This window comes from Xyrauchen texanus, chromosome 4 (assembly GCF_025860055.1).
Source record: "Xyrauchen texanus isolate HMW12.3.18 chromosome 4, RBS_HiC_50CHRs, whole genome shotgun sequence".
In the NCBI taxonomy this organism is placed as follows: domain Eukaryota; kingdom Metazoa; phylum Chordata; class Actinopteri; order Cypriniformes; family Catostomidae; genus Xyrauchen; species Xyrauchen texanus.
The window spans coordinates 15,439,053-15,456,876 of record NC_068279.1 but is presented as its reverse complement, the minus strand read 5'-3'; the positions used below and the strand labels follow the sequence as shown (position 1 = coordinate 15,456,876).

Genomic DNA, 17,824 nt, shown 5'->3' with positions numbered 1-17,824 from the left:
ACCAGACAGCTAGCTGATCAACCTCCCTTCTGTATGCCGACTCGTCACCGTTGCGGATGACGCAGATGGTGTCGACTGCAAACTTCAGGAGCTTGAAAGTGAGGTCTTTTTCAGTGCAGTCATTCGTGTACAGGGAGAAGAGCAGTGGAGAGAGAATGCATCCCTGAGGAGCACCAGTGCTAATAGTAAGGGTCCCGGATGTGAGTTTCCCCAGTCTCACTAGCTGCTGCCTATCTGTCAGAAAGCTGGTGATCCATCGACAGATTGGGGTGGGAACTGAGAGCTAATTCAGTTTGGTCAGTTTGGTTGAGAAAAGATAGTTGATAGTCAATAATTGAGTCTTATGTTTTTGCATCCTAAATATGTGGCAACTGTTACTATAAAGAATATTAGGCTATGTTAAAGCCTATCCCTGATTTGCTCAACGTGCTTCTTTCAGAAGAGATCACAAAAGGTAGGCTGTCATTTTAATATTATTTAAATGTTATACTACATATGAAATGGCTAATTGAACTTTACATGTATGTCCAATATTCTTGGATACAGGGGTGTAACATACTTGAGTAATTTTACTTTACTCTACTTAAGTATTATTTTTGGGGATTTACTTTCCTCAAGTGCATTTTACACTGAGTACTTTTACTTAATTACATTTCCAATAAAAAAAATAGTACTTTTTCTCCTAACAGTTATTTAGACTTCAAAAGTATTAGTTACATTTTTGCAGATTATTCCCTTACCGGACAAACCAACAGAAATTTGCTCTTGTGCAATTTAATTTAAATGTTATTTAATCCGCTAATGAAATCCATTTAACATACAATGGCCACAACATCCTCACTCTATTTCATTCCAGCTACGAAAATAAGGACAAGTTAATGTGAATACTTTTTTACTTTCACTCGGGTATGTTTTTGGTTAGATACGTTGAGTTAAATTGTCACTTTAGTATCCAAACTTTCACTTCAGTATAATTTCGGAGTAGGGTACAGCAGGGCTAAAGGCACACCTTAAGGAAAATTAGCTGTATTTCTGGTCATCAGTATTCAAGAAATTCATTTATTTCTATTGAATATTGATTGAGCAAAATCATTTGTGTGAAAAGAAATGACAATAGAAGGTTATTTTGAATCATTCTTTTAATTTTTTTTAAAGGTGGAGAGGGGGATCCCTTACTTGGGGTAAAAGGCCCCCAGAGGGGTTATACTGATATAGTGTAGATAATGGGGCAATAGTTATAGGACACAATTTGTCAACTTATGCAAATACTTTATTACTCATTAATTTCAATCACATTTAACATTTCATTACACCTCAAGAATTCCATAAACAAATTAATATCTGTTATGATTGGATCAGTCAATGTGAGCCCATTTTGAACATTCTTTATAACAAATTTATTCCCCCCATCTGTTTAATGGGGGCCTTTAACAGAGTCTTTTTACCCCAAATACTATCCTTTCATTTATTGGACAAGTATTGATTTTTTTTTATATATATATATATCTCACCTTAGACAAAACTGAAAATGACTATTAAGTATTTAGTCTCAAAATAAATGTGATAATTTCCTGGATATTCATAAGCTACATAAATTTGCAATATTTGGATTAAATATTAGATCATATTGCCTCAAAATCAACCTTTAGATCTAACATGCAATGATCTCATGGAACAGGTATTTAGGAAAGTCCTGTGGAAGTTTTTTCTCTTTGGTGTGTTGGGAGACAATAAAATCAAAGGAGCCTTTTGTCCTGTTGTACCCTACTTTTTACACATCTGCTTGGAGATAAAAAGGACAAATTAGCCACATGTGAAAATGTAATGTAATGCATGTCATTTCTCTTAAGAAGTCAAAACCACTTAATTTTATCTTGGGAGTCGATCATAATTGGTAAGTGTGAAAATATAAATGATTCCACACATATGTAATGGGCAGCCTGTATTGCTAAATGCAGTGGATCAAGTTTTCATATTTTTCTAGGGCAACATTTTCTTTGTAACATGTTTGATACACCCATCACAGTGTAAACAAAAAATTTTTTTACAAAAAAATCTATACATTTTTCTTTATATATATACACGTTACACTTTTCCTGCTAATTGAGTATTGATTTAAATACAAATTAATGACATTATGAGCAATTCATTAATTTGATGTCATCTTTGCCTTTACATTACTCAGAACATCATTCCAGCTGACAAAGTCAGACACATTTCTATGTGTGCTATAATTAAATATGAAAAATGGAAGATTTGATGAGAGATGTGATAAACAATTGAAACAAATGCAAAAAAACTAAACGTCAAATATCATCTTATCTTCTAATGCTGCTTTTATATAGTGCCGATAAAGGGGAGCACATGAGTGCACGCGTGTGTGTGTGTGTGTGTGTGAGGGAAAATTCGAGAACAGCTCTTAAGGCTGCACCTAGGAATCACTCAATTTTAATGTGCTGTCTTTGTCAAAAGAAAAGTCTGCTAAAACTATGCAAAATTCACAACCTTAATGTCCTCTATTCAAATAAAAATAAAACCAACAAATAAACTCTTGGTCAGTAGGCTATTTGGACTTTGCCAGCCCCTTAACCAACTTTTTTTCTGTATAAAAGGCTCTCAAACATCAGAAAACACATCGTACATGTTTTTTTCTTTGGGTAGACATGTTGTGTGATGTTAGTTCTATCCTATATTTTGAATGAATAGGATGAACCTTGTATGCTTAGTTGCAGTACATTTAGAAAAATGTATGTGGCTTGTCAGTATTAATTGTGATACATTTGTCAATATTTATATGCTTAAACATTTAAATGTACAATTTTAATAATTGTTTTTTTTAATGATGGTTAAAACAAGAGTAACACCACCACGTTAGCATGTCCTCATTATTTGTCTCCTCTAAAGTGCAATTTGTAACATGCAAATGACATACTATCATAAAGTTTACCACTGATAAGTTCGAACAATGTTAAAATATGAGGAAAAAATAATCGATTGTATGTTTAAATCAAACGGGAAAGAGAAATAAACTCAGCAGATCTTCTGCATACTCCTAAAATGGCTGACTCTGATACAAGGCATCCCTGGAATTCACAAATCTTCTATAGTGCATTTCAAATAATACATTCATAACAAAACTGATATAAATAATTGTTTATCATAATATTTTTGCGATTAATACAAAGATTCAGTTTTGTTTACTCGTGTATCATAACAGTTCTTATCAAGCACATGTTACTTAGCATTTAGCAGACAGGAACCTGTGCACAGGATAACAACATTTAAAACAGGGCTACATTCGAAATATCTCCAAAATCGCCTAAAGAAATGTCAAAGTAAAAAATGCTACACTCGATTTAGTAATATAGAACACATTTATGTAGTGCTATTACAGGTCAATTACCTTGACACCTACCTGTTGTCACAGTTTGAAGCTTCAGTCCCATAACTTGGAATAAAATTCTCAAATCCTGAAAATGAAGTTGAAGGATATACAGGTTCCATGCTGTAAATTAGTCGTCGATTTAAAATGCGTGTTTATTGTTAATATTGATCAGTTTGAGACCGAAAAAGGTGGCTACATTAATTTATGCTGTGAACTTGCCAAATAAGAACCAAAAACGTCATTAAAGGGGGGTCAAGGGACAACCAATAGATTTTCGTACGCCTTTTTAAATACACGGATGGACTACATACCCTCTAGAATACGCAGTCATATTTTTGTGCCCTATAACATAAATTAATGTAACATTTCCAGCACAAGCCTCTGAAAAGATGTATATCCAAAATACTGTTAAAAGACATGACAAGTAAAATATAAAGACAAAAATATATGTACTCTGATTCTATCTCTTACCTGAGTTAAAGGAAGATCAAACTCTGAAAAAGAAAAACAAACCAAAAAACAAACCATCAATACCCAGTGATGCGGTACTTTCCAGCCAAGAGCCGAAGAGTCAAACCCATTCATTGGTTGCCTCTGCTGTACTTTCAGTTTGACACGTCTTGTATCAAATAAATAAAATGCAATCACAAGCAATATATATAGAATTATCGATTTCAGCAGATGTATTTTTCGTGTTTTTCAAAGTGAGAATCAACTCCATGAGTCATAAGAGGTTAGTTTTCTCTCTCTCTCTCTCTCTCTCTCTCTCTCTCCTCCCTCCCTCCCTCCCTCCCTTCTCTCTCTCTCATAACGGCTCAAACTGCATCGTCAACTTCCGCCCTGCTGTCTCAGTGGCTGGTCTGCATACAAAACCTCCCAGCCATTTCAGTCTGATACGTTTCTCCATTCAAAATAATAATGGAGATCAAACGTGTTCTTTATACTTTTGGTTTGTAGTATGTTGTTCTCATATTTTAAAGCTCACACAGTCTCTTCCGATGAGCTGAATCTTCCCGCCTGTTTAGTCACATGTTGCCTCTCACGTCACTGTCTTTATTTGACTAACTGACCCAGCATCACCCTGTACACACTACATTAAACACACACAGAACAAACACAACACTGAGTGATATGACAACCAACTGTCTTTCACTCAGAGCCTGATTCAACAGCTGAGGAAGTGCTAAGCAGTTTCACTTTGGACTTTTTTCATTCCCTTGAGTTGATTAAAACAAATTTTTGTAAAAGGTTTGGTTTTACTGCAGATTAAAGGGGATCAATGACCGCACTGCTCATTCGTGGGTTAGACAACAAGTGCTAAGTGGCAATAGGATTTAAGCCACTGACTAATTGGTTCATTGTTATTCACTAAGCAAATACAAAGTTAACAGAGATTAAATAAGCATTCAATGTATTTTATAGCCTTTTAAAAAAAAAAAAATAAATAAAAAAAAACTTGCTTTGCTTTATTGTTCAACGTGAGTCACTCAAAGATAATCGCCATATTCATTCAATTTACTTTTGATGGTTGGAGATAGAGAACATATTGAGAAGGAAAACAGCTGACACCAACTGTATGTGGGCGGGCAGGAGGTGATTCAACAGCTAAATTTGTATTCTTTCTTTCACTCACACTCACACCACATTCCCGCTCTATTTCCACAAGCATACTGTATGTGCATAAGATATTGTACCACTAAATTAACAAATACATTTGAATTCTGTTTCTCTCACTCACACAAACATTCTCACAAAACACAAACAGGCAGACACATAGATAAGAGGCATTAAGTACCCAAAGAAATCAGGCAGGTGGTGAAAATCATTCAAATTTTATCCACACATTAAGCACAAACATTTCTGAGTTATCATTAAAATGCATATTTTGTTGCAATCAAATGTAAAATGTGTGTTATACAAATTATTGTATATTTTAGAAATAGAGGAAGTTAAAGATTCTCTTAATATTTTCACTTAATGCCATCTTTGATCTGCAACCACAAAAATGTCACCCAGACACCCCTCAACAAATTTAATGTTGGCAATTACAAAAAGAGGGAGTGGTACGGAAAAGGAGGCAAAGCTGCTTAAACCTACATGATATCTTATAAAAATACACAACTTCCTTCCCAACTTCCTGCCAAGTTTTGTGAGCTTTGATAAACCATTTGGAAGACACTGATGACTAACCACATTCTGGTACTTTCCCCATAGTCACCCATGCCAGGGGATGTCATACCTTGACAAAACTACAGCCAAGATTTTATAGTCTTTATGACAATGCATTTTATTTTTTCTTATGAATGAGAACTTAATGTATATGTGACAAAGAGGAGGGCGTGGCCAGGCAGTGATGATGCAGGACTGGTGCTGAATCAGTGGAAGAGTGAGATAAAGGGGAGTCGGAGGCGATGCACGCAGGCGCATTGCATGTGTTTTTGTCTTATGGTTTATGTTGTTTTATGTTCATTTATATCATTAAACCTTTATTTTGACTGTTCAGCCTGTTCCCACCTCCTCCTTGCCCGTCCTTATGCTGTTATACTGGTGTCGAAACCTGGGAGGGAGAAGGGTTGGGCTGTCGCGGAGTCTTTGCCGCTGCCATCTGCCAGGGGAGCAGCTGTGGCCGTCTGCCTGGGGACGGAGGGGTCGCTGCTGGCCGCCAAGAGCCGGAGGACACACTGCCGTCCGCCGGGGGAGGAGCGAGCTGGCTACCGCTAAAGGGCGAAGGAGCGGTTGAGGACCATTCTTCTATCTGTCTCCGCTCGCCCTTTCCCTCTCCCCACGCCTCCCCTCGTCTCTTCCCCCAGGTTCACAGTAGGCGGGGTGGACCACTGATTGACAGAACGTCCGGAAGGGCAGCGTCTTCCATCCAGAGATGGGGATGGGGGAGTGGAGAGAGTTGATCAGACCAGGCGCCCCAGCCTGAATCCAAAATTCCAAGATGTGTATGACTTTCTTTTTTTAGAAGAAAATCTTAGCTCTGTAGGTCCTCACAATGCTCCAAAAGCATATAAAAGCAGCATAAAGTACGACTCCAGTGGTTAAATCCATATCTTCAGAAGCTAAATTAGTTTGGGTGAGAAACGGATCAATATTTAGGTCCTTTTTTTTTTACTATCAATTATTTTAACTATTTATTTGGTACCATTCACTTGCATTGGTGTGGGATCTACTGAAATATTCTTCTAAAAATCTTAATTTGTGTTCAGAAGAAGAAAGAAAGTCATATACATCTGGGATGGCATGAAGGCAAGTAAATAATGAGAGTTTTAATTTTTGGGTGAACTATCCATTTAACATAAACATTTTTTCCTTGAATTTATTTTTTAATAAAAAGTAATATTGGTTTGTATCTGTGACAGGGCAGAGGGTGGGGCTGGGTCTTGATTCTACACACCCGGCCCCTAATTAGGCTAATCAAGCCTCAAAGAGGGATAAAGGCCACCTGGAAGCTGCAGTGCGAGGGAGAGAGAGATTTACAGGCAGCTGTCTGACACCTTTGTGTGTTTGTCTTTTTGTTTAGTTCTTCATTAAACTATTATTTATATCGTCAAGCCGGTTCTCGCCTCCACCTTTTCAATAATCCCTTTACAGGATCATTGATAAAAGTGATGGAAAATGTTACCATACAATATTCTGTTATTGGGTACTTCTCTTTAGGTTAGGTGGTTTCAATATATCACAGTCTGCCTTATTGCTTAAACTTTAGAGAAATGGGGGCTCTAAAAATAAAACAGAAAAAAATTGCATGCTTTAAAGATGAAGTGGAGTAATATGTGGCCAGTGTGCAGCTGAATACTGTGGAATCCCCCAGTTATTACATAATGCTTTACACAAAAACATAAAAGACAAGTAATTGAACTGAATTGTCTTCATCAAGTTGTTTTACATAGGTCAAAATAAACCCGTCAACCTTTCACTCTACCAAACAATTAGGTTAAAGCCTAATATAAGCCATAGATTCCAAATAAGATGTAAAACAAATCTACACAACTATTTATTAACATTAATATTGTTAACAAGCTCTTTTTAACAGATTAATAATACAATTTCAAGTGCAATTTTTGTGATATTCTGTTGGTCAGCTAAAATGTTACATTTACAATTTAAAATCATATGAAAATATTACTTTCCTGTGACAGCTTGCCTTTTTGAACAAGGGAAAAAGGTGCATACATCAACATTAATGCAAGTTATAAACAGTCCTGAGTGGGAGGCCTGTTACAGAACTTGAGATTAATTGTTTTAAACAATCAGATTTACCTCTAGTTTTGTCATGTATGGTTGCTGTTTTGATGGAACAAATGTTGGTACAGCTGTTATTGTGTTTTTAAAATGAATAAAAAATTTACATTCAGACACATCCCACTGTAATATTTAAGTAAATTGCATACCCTGTTGCAAAGGGAGGTCTTTTAGTTGAAAGATAACAGAGAAAACAACTTGATTGTGACAGAAATACAGTCATGTGTTCTAAATCATAACATGCCAAGCTTGTGTGCTGTGCAAGTGATGGATCTTTTCTTCCTTCCCTAAAATCTTGCATATGGTTAATCTGAACTGGATGGCTATTTGCCATGGTGATAAAACCTCTGCCCTGACTGGCTGTGAGAGAGGTAGGTGTGGCGAGGGGCTGGTTGAGAAGAGCTTTGAAATGTAGCCTGTTCAAGAAAAGGGGAAAAAACATTACAAGCTGGCGCTCTTATGTCACTCTTCATTAGGGTTGCAACGGTTATCATACAATGTACATTTGCATATCTACGGTACTGAAAAAAAAGAAAGAAAAAAAGCTACAGAAGAATATCACCTCTCCTTTCCTCCTCAACTGCAGATACCGATGGGAAGTTCGGACCATTTTACTGACTTTGATCTTTGAGTCTTGTTCAGCAAAATGAACAAATCTTTTTTTCAAGTCATTTCGTTCATCGTGTGACAGTCACAAAGGCTCTACAGGAAACAGAATTTATTAGTTCACCTCCCGAGTCGGTCTTCAGAGTCTTTCGTTCATTTAACACGTGAATTCCAGGCTCAGCACTTGTTCACAATTGACAATTACTGATCTTTTTTCATCATTTTTTCTTGTTGCAGTTGTTTGTAGCTTGACCAGTACGTGTCAGTATGGCAATAAATTAATTTTTAAAATCATAAAAATTGTCATGATGCATTTTTTCATGTATTTAATGCAGGAAGTGTTGACATGATATTTTATCCCAGTTGTAAAATTAGTTAATAAATAATGAATGCTTGTTTGGGTCCATTCCCAACAAGAACATAAGAATAAATAAATACAATGCAGGGGATGCAACATGGAGGAAAAATAAATGACAGTTTATTTAAAATTGTAGTCTATATTTTCTGACCAGAAGAAGATAAAAGTCATACAAAGTTTAAAACATTACTCTTTATTCAATGGGATGGGAAAAAAACAACATGCCAGAAATATTCCCAAAGTTATCAATGGCAAGAAATAAAGAAGCTAAAGGAAGTGAGCTAATCATTTCTGTTTCCTGTACAGAGCTGCTCCAATCGAATGGAACACGAGCACGGATTTTGCGCGTGCGTGGCTGCAACAAAATAAATCACTCTCTGAGACGACTCGTTTTCCCGAGTCATAACATTGAAATGTGTTCATGAACGACCCATCAGTACTGTCAGACTCGTCAACTTGCCCCCCACACACACACATGCAGCGGACAAAATGTCAGAGAGAAGTGAGGCTGATATCACCAATCCCACCAGTGTGGGATAACTTTGGAAATCCCAAAAATGAACAGGGATTGGTCCTCGAGTATAGATATCCAATTTTACAAAATGTGGACGCAAAGTGGCTGCCAAAAGAGGAAACGCATCAAACATGTTCGACAATTTTCGAGAACACCATCAGTCCATCCAGATCAAGGTATGTGTCCCGTTTATAACTTTAAACACTAACAAAAAAATGGCATTGAAATATTTTTCCACATCCAGGCTCCATCTGCGTTGTCTGTCTGTTCGTTAACCTCGTACAAACACACACACACACACACACACACACACTGACCCTGATATGAGAGTGGGTGCTAACATAAGTGAGCGTGTGTGTGTGTTAAAGTTACAGATGGGAGCAGTCTGGCTGCGCTACATTTTTCGCTCCCATTTATATTGTTCAAAAGGAAGTACAGTTTGATTTATTTATTTATAAAGGGATATTACTTTTTTAAAGGTCCTGCTCCTTTTTTCCTCCTAATTTCTTTTGTTCAAACAGGAGATGTACAGCTTTCTTATTTATTAGATTTTTTTTTTTTTTACACGTACTTCCATTAATACATAATTTTTTCAATTATAATAAAGTGTTTGTTCGACCAAAAAAAAAAAACCTTCAGTTTTCATTTGTTTAAGGGTCATTGTAACTGATAATAATAATAGTCGTGTAATACCATATACCATGATATTTTCTGAGACGGTTATCGTACCGTAAAAATCTCATACCGTTGCAACCCTCTTCTTATACAGACTTCTTATTCAGATATCAGATAATTGCAACTATTAATAACTTTAACGTTACTGCACAATTGTATTAATATATGGAGCTTCTTCTTAGTCAGATGCTAAGATATGATGAATATAATATATATATAAACAGTATACTTAGTTCTGACAGAACTCACTGCATGTGTTTGTTGTGTGGCCGTTCCATGCGTGAATGCACCTGGGGAAGCTGGTCTTGGTGGGTGTGCATATGGTAGGGCAGACTGTCCAAAAAACAAAGAATTATTAATAACAAATTGCTTTCTCCCAGCATTAAGGATAAAAACAAAGCATAAATGTCCCTTTGCTTAGTCCACTGAATATCTGTGATAATGCCGTGAGAAGAATTACTTTTGTTCATAATGCACACAAATCTGTTTTAGTTTTCAAATCCAACCTTTAGAATGAACCGTCCACACTGTCACTTTACAAGAATCCATTATTTCAGACAGTGTCATAAATATCTGGTGTATCTACACTGACTGTTATAATAATTACTTAAACGTTAGCATGATGCCAACAGATTTTCTCATTGAACAACTCAGAGTAGCTGACAGTGTAGAAAAGGATGATTGGAAATTCTGCCTTTTACATTTTGTTGCGGTGCTGAATTCACAAGGCATATGAGAGAAGATAAATGACGCATTCATACATATACTGTGTTCAAAACCACATGCTTTTTCACTTAGTCACTATTCACTAAACTAAATGAAGAAAAAGTGGGCGAGAATGAGTGTATTTGGACTTTGTATGACATGTCATACAAGTCGGATCTCTTGAACTCTGATCTTACTGTTCAGAATGAGATGCATTCCATAAAATCAGACGAATATCCTTGTCCTTCAAAATACGCTCGTCAAAATCCTGTATCCTTAAAATAACCAGATTTTTGCTGCTTGTTTGAACAAAGACTCAGTATAGTTTTCATCTAATGGTTTTGCCTCTAACCTTTCCAGGAGGGATCTGGACAGCAATGGAGGGGTTGGGCAGCAAACCTGCAGCACTAACATGTAGAGCCTGTGGATGCATGGGCCTCAGTGGACTCTGAAAAACACAAATGTGAGAAAATGTGTTCCTTCCACACTTACTCATGCAACTAGTGCACCAAGAAATGTAGCTGTTCAAAGCAACTGACTTTCTCTGTCTAGTTTGTGAGAGTGTTTTTCCTGGCCAGCCCTACTTACAGAGTCAGTGAACCCAGACTGCTGGTTGGCATGTTCCAACTGTTTCTGCAGAGGAATCCCAGCACTGGGGATATAACCTGTAGAGAAAAAAAAGAGGGAGAGAACAGCAGTTTTGAGGCAGACAGAGGAGGGCAGAAGAAAGAGATGGAAAAATAAAAAGATCAAGGAGAACACTTTAACACTCATGTGACAATCTTTCGCAAAACCTGACAAGTTTCTTTGCTGTCTACTTTTACGAAGGCAGCTATCTTCAAAGGCAGCATCCTGACCAAAATGGAACCTCATAAGTAATTGGTTTGAAAGATTTTTCACGCGGAGCAACAATGCAGGGCCTGGGTAGCTCAGCAAGACGCTGACTACCACTCCTTGCGTCGCAAGTTACAATCCAGGTGAGTGTGCATGGTGAGTTGTGCGTGGATGCCACGGAGAATAGCGTGAAGCCTCCACACGTGCTAGGTCTCCGCGGTAATGCACTCAACAAGCCACTTGATAAGATTCACGGATTAATGGTCTCAGACACAGAGGCAACTGAGATTCATCCTCCGCCACAATGATTAAGGCGTCACTACGCCACCACGAGGACTTAGAGCGCATTGGGAATTATTATCACCATTCACTTGCACATTCACTATGGACCTACAGAGCGGAGATATTTTTCTAAAAATCTTTGTTTGTGTTCTGCTGAAGAAAGAATTTCATACACATCTGGGATGGCATGAGGCTGAGTAAATGTTGAGAGAATTTTAATTTTTGATTGAACTATCCCATGAATTTTTTTCCAACAAGAGTATAATATGGCAGTATTGTTTGAATAGTTGTAGGCAGAATTGTAAAGAAATTATCAAAAGACATTTTACAAACATTGTTGCTGGGTCACCTGTAATAGTGACACAAGGTACATAATAGAGTATACACACAGTGTTTTTTCTTTCCTTTTAAAAAAATAAACAAATCTTTAAATACATTTTGAGAAGATCATGCTATGGATTAAACTGTATCAGACATCATTCCCAAATTAACATGGTTAACATAAACAAGGACACCTAGATTTGCTCCAAGGTTAATTAAAGCTATAACATGAATTCATTTATGTTTTGATTACTTATTATAGGCAATAAATAAAGAGTTCACAGTATCATAGTGATTGCATTATGAGATGTTATGAGCAGTTCTGTTTACTAATATTATCAGGTGTGTAATGTCAATGTAATGTCAAATGACTCTTTTCTCTTTTCAAGTGACTCATAACTGTTTCCTTAATTCTTATTCACATTCTCCACAGTTTTCAATGAAATTACTGTTATTTAACTATTTATTTAACAAAATACATCTTACAGATAAATATACTTTTAAATGTCATCTCTTCATTCCAGCCCACATAAGAACATTATCAATTCCATTTATTTTTCTTAGAGCAAAGGTAGCCAAGGGGGGCGGAGCTTAGCGAAGGGTAAATAATGCTGCCTACTGTCTGAAACAGCGTTCGAGTGCCTAAAAATGTTGCCCATCATACACACCTGGCTGAGAAGTGAAATGACTGTTGAACGCATAGCCCTGCTGCTGATGGGGCAGGTACTGCATGGCCTGGAATGCTGATGCACCTGATCAACAGAAAAAGAGTGTCATTTTCAAGACAAAAACACACCTCAAAAACGAACATAAGAACCTTCTGATTCTTACAAGCAAAGAATCACACAAATGCTAAGTCTCCAAACATCAATTCGGAGGGAAAATATACACAAATCACCTCTGAGTTGTGAACCACTGGCATAGTTGGCTGACACCGGCTGACTAGAGGCAAAGGGTGATGTATGCTGTGATTGGTTTACTCCATAAGGGCTGTGACTGGGCTGGGTTCCAGAGTATTGACCATGCTCTGTTCCACCTGCACTAAATCCAGGCTGAGACTGGAAATGGCGTGGCTGGAGAGGTGACAAGCAGACAATTCAGTTCTTCAACACACCAAGTAAATACAAAAAACTACTGGCTACTGAAGCAGTCATGGGCTTTGACTGACACTTGGTTCCAGCAAAATATTGAAATGAGGATGCTATAGGATAAGCCAGATGACTTTCCACATTTTGAGTAGGTCAGGTTTTTTAGCTATTATTTTATATGATATTTTGTAGAGCCAACACCACTTACATGTCATAAGCACTAGCCTGATCTGATCAATGGACATGTCCCTCATCATTGAAAATAAGTGTGTGTTTGCAACATTTATTTTTAGGCATAATTAGGTTAATTAAATTCACTCACAGGCATGACTGGAGAATGGAAGAGCTGTTTACTGCGTTCCCCAAGAAGAGCCCCTGGACGCCCATGACTCACCTGACCTGCTTTGAGAAAACGAGATGAAGAGAAAGTGTCGAAATTGTAAGCCCATTCCAGAATAACAAAGATTGGGTTTAAATGACAAAGATTGAGTCTAAATGACAGTAAAACTTTATACTTCTTAGAGAGATCACTGAAGATGCCGAATAGGGGTCACCTTGCATGCTAAGAAGGTGCTGTCCTGTGTGGATGGCCATGTTTTGCTGGTATGTTGCCGAAGTCAGAGTTGTCATGTCACTGTAAACATTCATAACATGAGACAAGTGCATTATAATTCCAATTTCAATTATGATTAGGAAATGTGAAATACTGTTTCTGATTAAAGCATGAAAGTCTTTCAATCACATATTTTTCTACCTCTGTTCTTTGCGTCGTCTTTTCTCCTCCTCGTGCAGGACTTTCTTCAGCTGCAAGAATAGCTGGTGCTTCTCCTCTTGAAGACACTGCAGCTTCTCTCCCATCTTCATTATCTAGGAAAGAGAGAGAGAGAGAAAGAACTGGTCAGCAGTCTTGAACAGTAAGGTCTAAATACACAGGGTTGGGAGGGTTACTTTTGAAATGTATTCCACAACAGATTACAGAATACATGCTGTAAAATGTAATTTGTAACATATTCCATTAGATTACTAAAGGTCAGTAACGTATTCTAAATATTTTGGATTACTTCTTCAGCACTGGTAGATTTTTTCACTTGTTTTGACTATAAAAACTCTGCCAGTACAGTAAGACAAAAAACATGTTAAATATACATTCTCTGAAAAACCTAAATATATCTAAAACAATATTAATCAAATTGATCTTGTTTTAAGGATTTTTAGATATTTTTACAGGGAAAAAAATATTATTATAAAGAATATGATTTTTGCCCTAATATCAAAGGTTTTACTAGAATAAAAGAAATTATGATCCAACGTGAATTTTCTTGATAAAACAAAAATGATCGTACCTGGTAACATTTTAGCTTAGCATAAAGCTGACAATTTACACAAGGTTTATTTCTATTTATTTTGCTCCAAACTTACTTCAAACTTACTTCTCTGTCTGCTTGTATGAATGTAACTCATCATTAGAAAGAGTTTCACCGCTGTTCAAATGCACTTTGGATCGCATCATTTATATGTATAAATGTTTTCCATCTGAAAGGACTAAATATTAAATGAAACAAATGACAATAAAATGTAAAGTAATCTCTTCAGTAATCAAAATACTTTTTGAATGTAACTGTATTCTAAATACCAATTATTTAAATTGTAACTGAAGTGGAACACAGTTACTTATATTATGTACTTTAAATGCGTAATCCCATTACATGTATTTCGTTACTCCCCAACCCTGTACATAAATTCAAATCCATTTTGTTCAAATCCACAAAACTCACCTGCTCTTTGGTCTCCTCTAAGGACATCCTCTCCTCCATCTCTTTCTTCCTCTTCCTCTCTTCCTCTTCTTTGAGTTTCTGCTCCATCATTTTGTCAACCTCTTCCTCCTCTGAGATAACACAAAGGGTAATTTTTCAAAGCACACAAGATGTAACAAATTGGCAAGACAACATGACACACATTTTCAACATCCCTATGCTTCAGACAGTGACAAGGTCATAGAATCGGTAATGATTGCAGATATTATTTTATTACTATATAGCGTTGGTTAAAATAGTACACCGCTGTTTGCAGGGCTCACCCTGCCTCTTCCGCTCCCTCTCTCTCATAATGTGCTTGTGTAAGGCACGCGCCATAGCATTGGACAGTTTGGGCCTCTCCAGAAGAGCCGGCATGATGGTAGGGATTGGTGGTGCCAGCTAGAGTAAAGATGTCAGGTATCAGATATTAAAAACCAAAGACACTTGAGAACATGAAACACAAATATCTTTATCCAGAGCCTTCTCATAAAGATTGGATTACTATTTTAATGAGACGATCATACAACTGATTTTATTTAGAAAATGTAACCTTGTTAATAACATCATAATGAGAACCAAATGATAACTGATGTATAACAACCAATTCAGATCAATTACATTGGCTTCAGAGAAGTCCAGGATGACACATCACATACACAACTAGGGCAGCTGTCAAAAAGTTGACAAGCTTTACCAACGTGATTACACCAACTTACCATTGCGATTCTAAAAACCAAAGACTACGAGATAGAGCAAAATATAAATGAGTAGAAACGAGTTGTGATCATCTGAGAAACAAGACAGTGAAATAAATATTCAAACTCCCTGCACTGGGTTAGCTATTGCACGATTTGACAAGCTAGCTGGCTATGCTTGCCAATGCCTGATTATCTTGTCAGTCGTTTCACTTCATCTGTCCACGTTAATGGAAAACAATTGTGCACAGGTATGATTTTGATCAAAGAGAGAATTATTTCAGTTTCTTCCAGTATGTTGCATTAACTGCTGATCACTCGACTAGCAGGCTAATGGCTCAAGTGACAGCTTAGTCAGCTAGCTTGCAAAAATCAAATTTAGCGATCTACATAAATCTGAGCTCTTGTAATGAAATTCTTGGAATCTTCATGTAACGCACTTTTGTCCGCTTCAGAGAAAAAAAGTATGCTGAGCTTGTCAGAAGGTTTTCCTTAAAAAGATAGATATTGATCTACATAAAAATGACAGGAAACCCAGTGGCCGCACTTCCGTTGTGGGCGTGTCTTCGTGACGCAAAGCGTCAGTGAGTAGGGGCCGGATTCACGAAAATGTTCTTAAGAAAAAAATTAAGTTCCTAAGTGCAGTTCTTAAGAAGTTCTAAAACATTTTCTTAACATCTTAATTTTTATCCTTAAGAATAAATCAGCCTGCTCATAGAGTTGCCTTATCTAATAGCCTACAACAAATTCAACACTGGTAAATCGTGACGATAAACGTATCTATCAACTTTTTTTGTAATACAATTTTGTATACATAGCAAGCACCTTGCGATAATTTTTTTTGAATGTAAATTGCGTGAGATGTGTTAGATTAACGTCATTAAACCGTCAAAGGAGAAAAAAAATGTATCTGCTTTATAATGACGTTTCTATGAACCCTAAAGATCGGAGAGAGAGAGAGAGAGAGAGAGAGAGAGAGACGCAGCGCATCCGTTTCAATAAGCATGATTGGTCACCACAAATTCGTTAAACATCTTAACTTTTAGGATTTAAGACATATGTGAGGTTATATTAACTAAGATGTTCTTTACGACGATTTTTAAGAAGAAAAAAACTTTCGAGAATCTGAATACCTCTTAAGGTTTTTCTTAAGAACAATCTTAAGAAAAAAAGATAAGAACTTCCTTAAGAAGTTTTTTTTGGGGGAATACAAAATATTCCTAATTTTTTCTTGAATTAGAAATTAAGAAAATTGATTTAAGAAATTTCTTAATAACGTTTAATCAATCCGGCCCCAGGACTGTAGACAGTTTTGAAAGGCAGAATGACCGCCTTTGACTTTCATTGTATGAAAGAAAAAAAAAATGCAGTGAAAGGGAATAGCACTGAGGCTGTCAGCCCCAACATCTCTTTATTTTCCATAGGAAAGAAAAGTGAGAAATGTCAATTTCTTGTACAGTCTCCTTTAAACAATTATTGCTTTTGCTTAACCACATTAATTAGTGGTTTAGTTTCACCAATGTATTGTAATAAAGTCCTTCGTTTTCGTGATAAGGGAGGAAGCGGGAGATGGCGAGATCCAACTTAAAGGTCTTTGTTTCACACTTTTCAGTGGTCACACTCAAATAAACCGTTTCAAAACAAATCGTACTCTGCTCCGTGCAGCTCTCTCCCTCACTAGTGTCTGGCTCGCTCTTAAATGCCCATCTTCATTTTCACTGCAATGACAAACAGCTGTTAGAGACAATCATTGCCAGGCGATGATCCTTACCGTTCTCATCTCTGATAACAAACCGGCGCTTAACCACACCCCCACCACCACAGACATCAACAAGAAAACTCATGGGAGCCATTAAACAAAAGCATGCTACTGACCTGCTCGGTGCACTTTTTGGAGGCACTTTCATTTTTTTATCAGTCAAGTGTTTTAAATTATTACTGATTATCTGTTTAGTTAATATTCAAACATTATATCTATAAAGAGCAAAAGTTGATTCTTTTTAGAAACAGAACATAATGTATTAAGACCTGTGAGAAAAGTAGTACTCACCATCCATTAAAGACACACAGGCAGAGTTTAACATCAGGTTTATAATGGTGGTACGCTTAAGATTGGTGGCCACATGACAATTAAAGCTTTCATGGATAAAGAACCAAAACACACCAATCCATATTTCAAACAAGTGAAGACAAATTAGGCCAGCAATTGGTGAACATATTAATAATGATAGGAAATAAAATGGAGAAATAAACAAGCAATCGCCTACACCAGGGGTTTTAAAACTTGGAACCGGGACCCCCCTCAAGGGTCTTCTAG

The 17,824-nt window shown here is 36.8% G+C and overlaps 1 protein-coding gene across 5 annotated transcripts; it reads right to left on the bottom strand.

Annotated features, from left to right (window-relative positions):
- Nucleotides 1-4,719: 4,719 nt before the first annotated feature.
- Nucleotides 4,720-16,132, bottom strand: gps2 (G protein pathway suppressor 2). Of its 5 annotated transcripts, none has more exons than XM_052118910.1 (13): nt 15,948-16,132; nt 15,529-15,600; nt 15,094-15,211; nt 14,792-14,901; nt 13,771-13,883; nt 13,532-13,650; nt 13,339-13,418; nt 12,827-13,001; nt 12,597-12,680; nt 11,080-11,156; nt 10,844-10,939; nt 10,036-10,119; nt 4,720-8,049 (listed from the first exon to the last, which is right to left on the bottom strand). In XM_052118910.1, exons 2-13 carry the CDS (start codon nt 15,529-15,531, stop codon nt 7,957-7,959), a joined length of 1,152 nt encoding a protein of 383 aa, XP_051974870.1. In that variant the 5' UTR covers nt 15,532-15,600; nt 15,948-16,132; the 3' UTR covers nt 4,720-7,956. The 5 variants fall into 5 exon arrangements, with proteins under 5 accessions (XP_051974870.1, XP_051974879.1, XP_051974888.1 ...); XM_052118919.1 differs by having other exon boundaries at nt 15,529-15,552; XM_052118928.1 differs by having other exon boundaries at nt 4,722-8,049; nt 13,339-13,415; nt 15,529-16,129.
- Nucleotides 16,133-17,824: the final 1,692 nt, after the last annotated feature.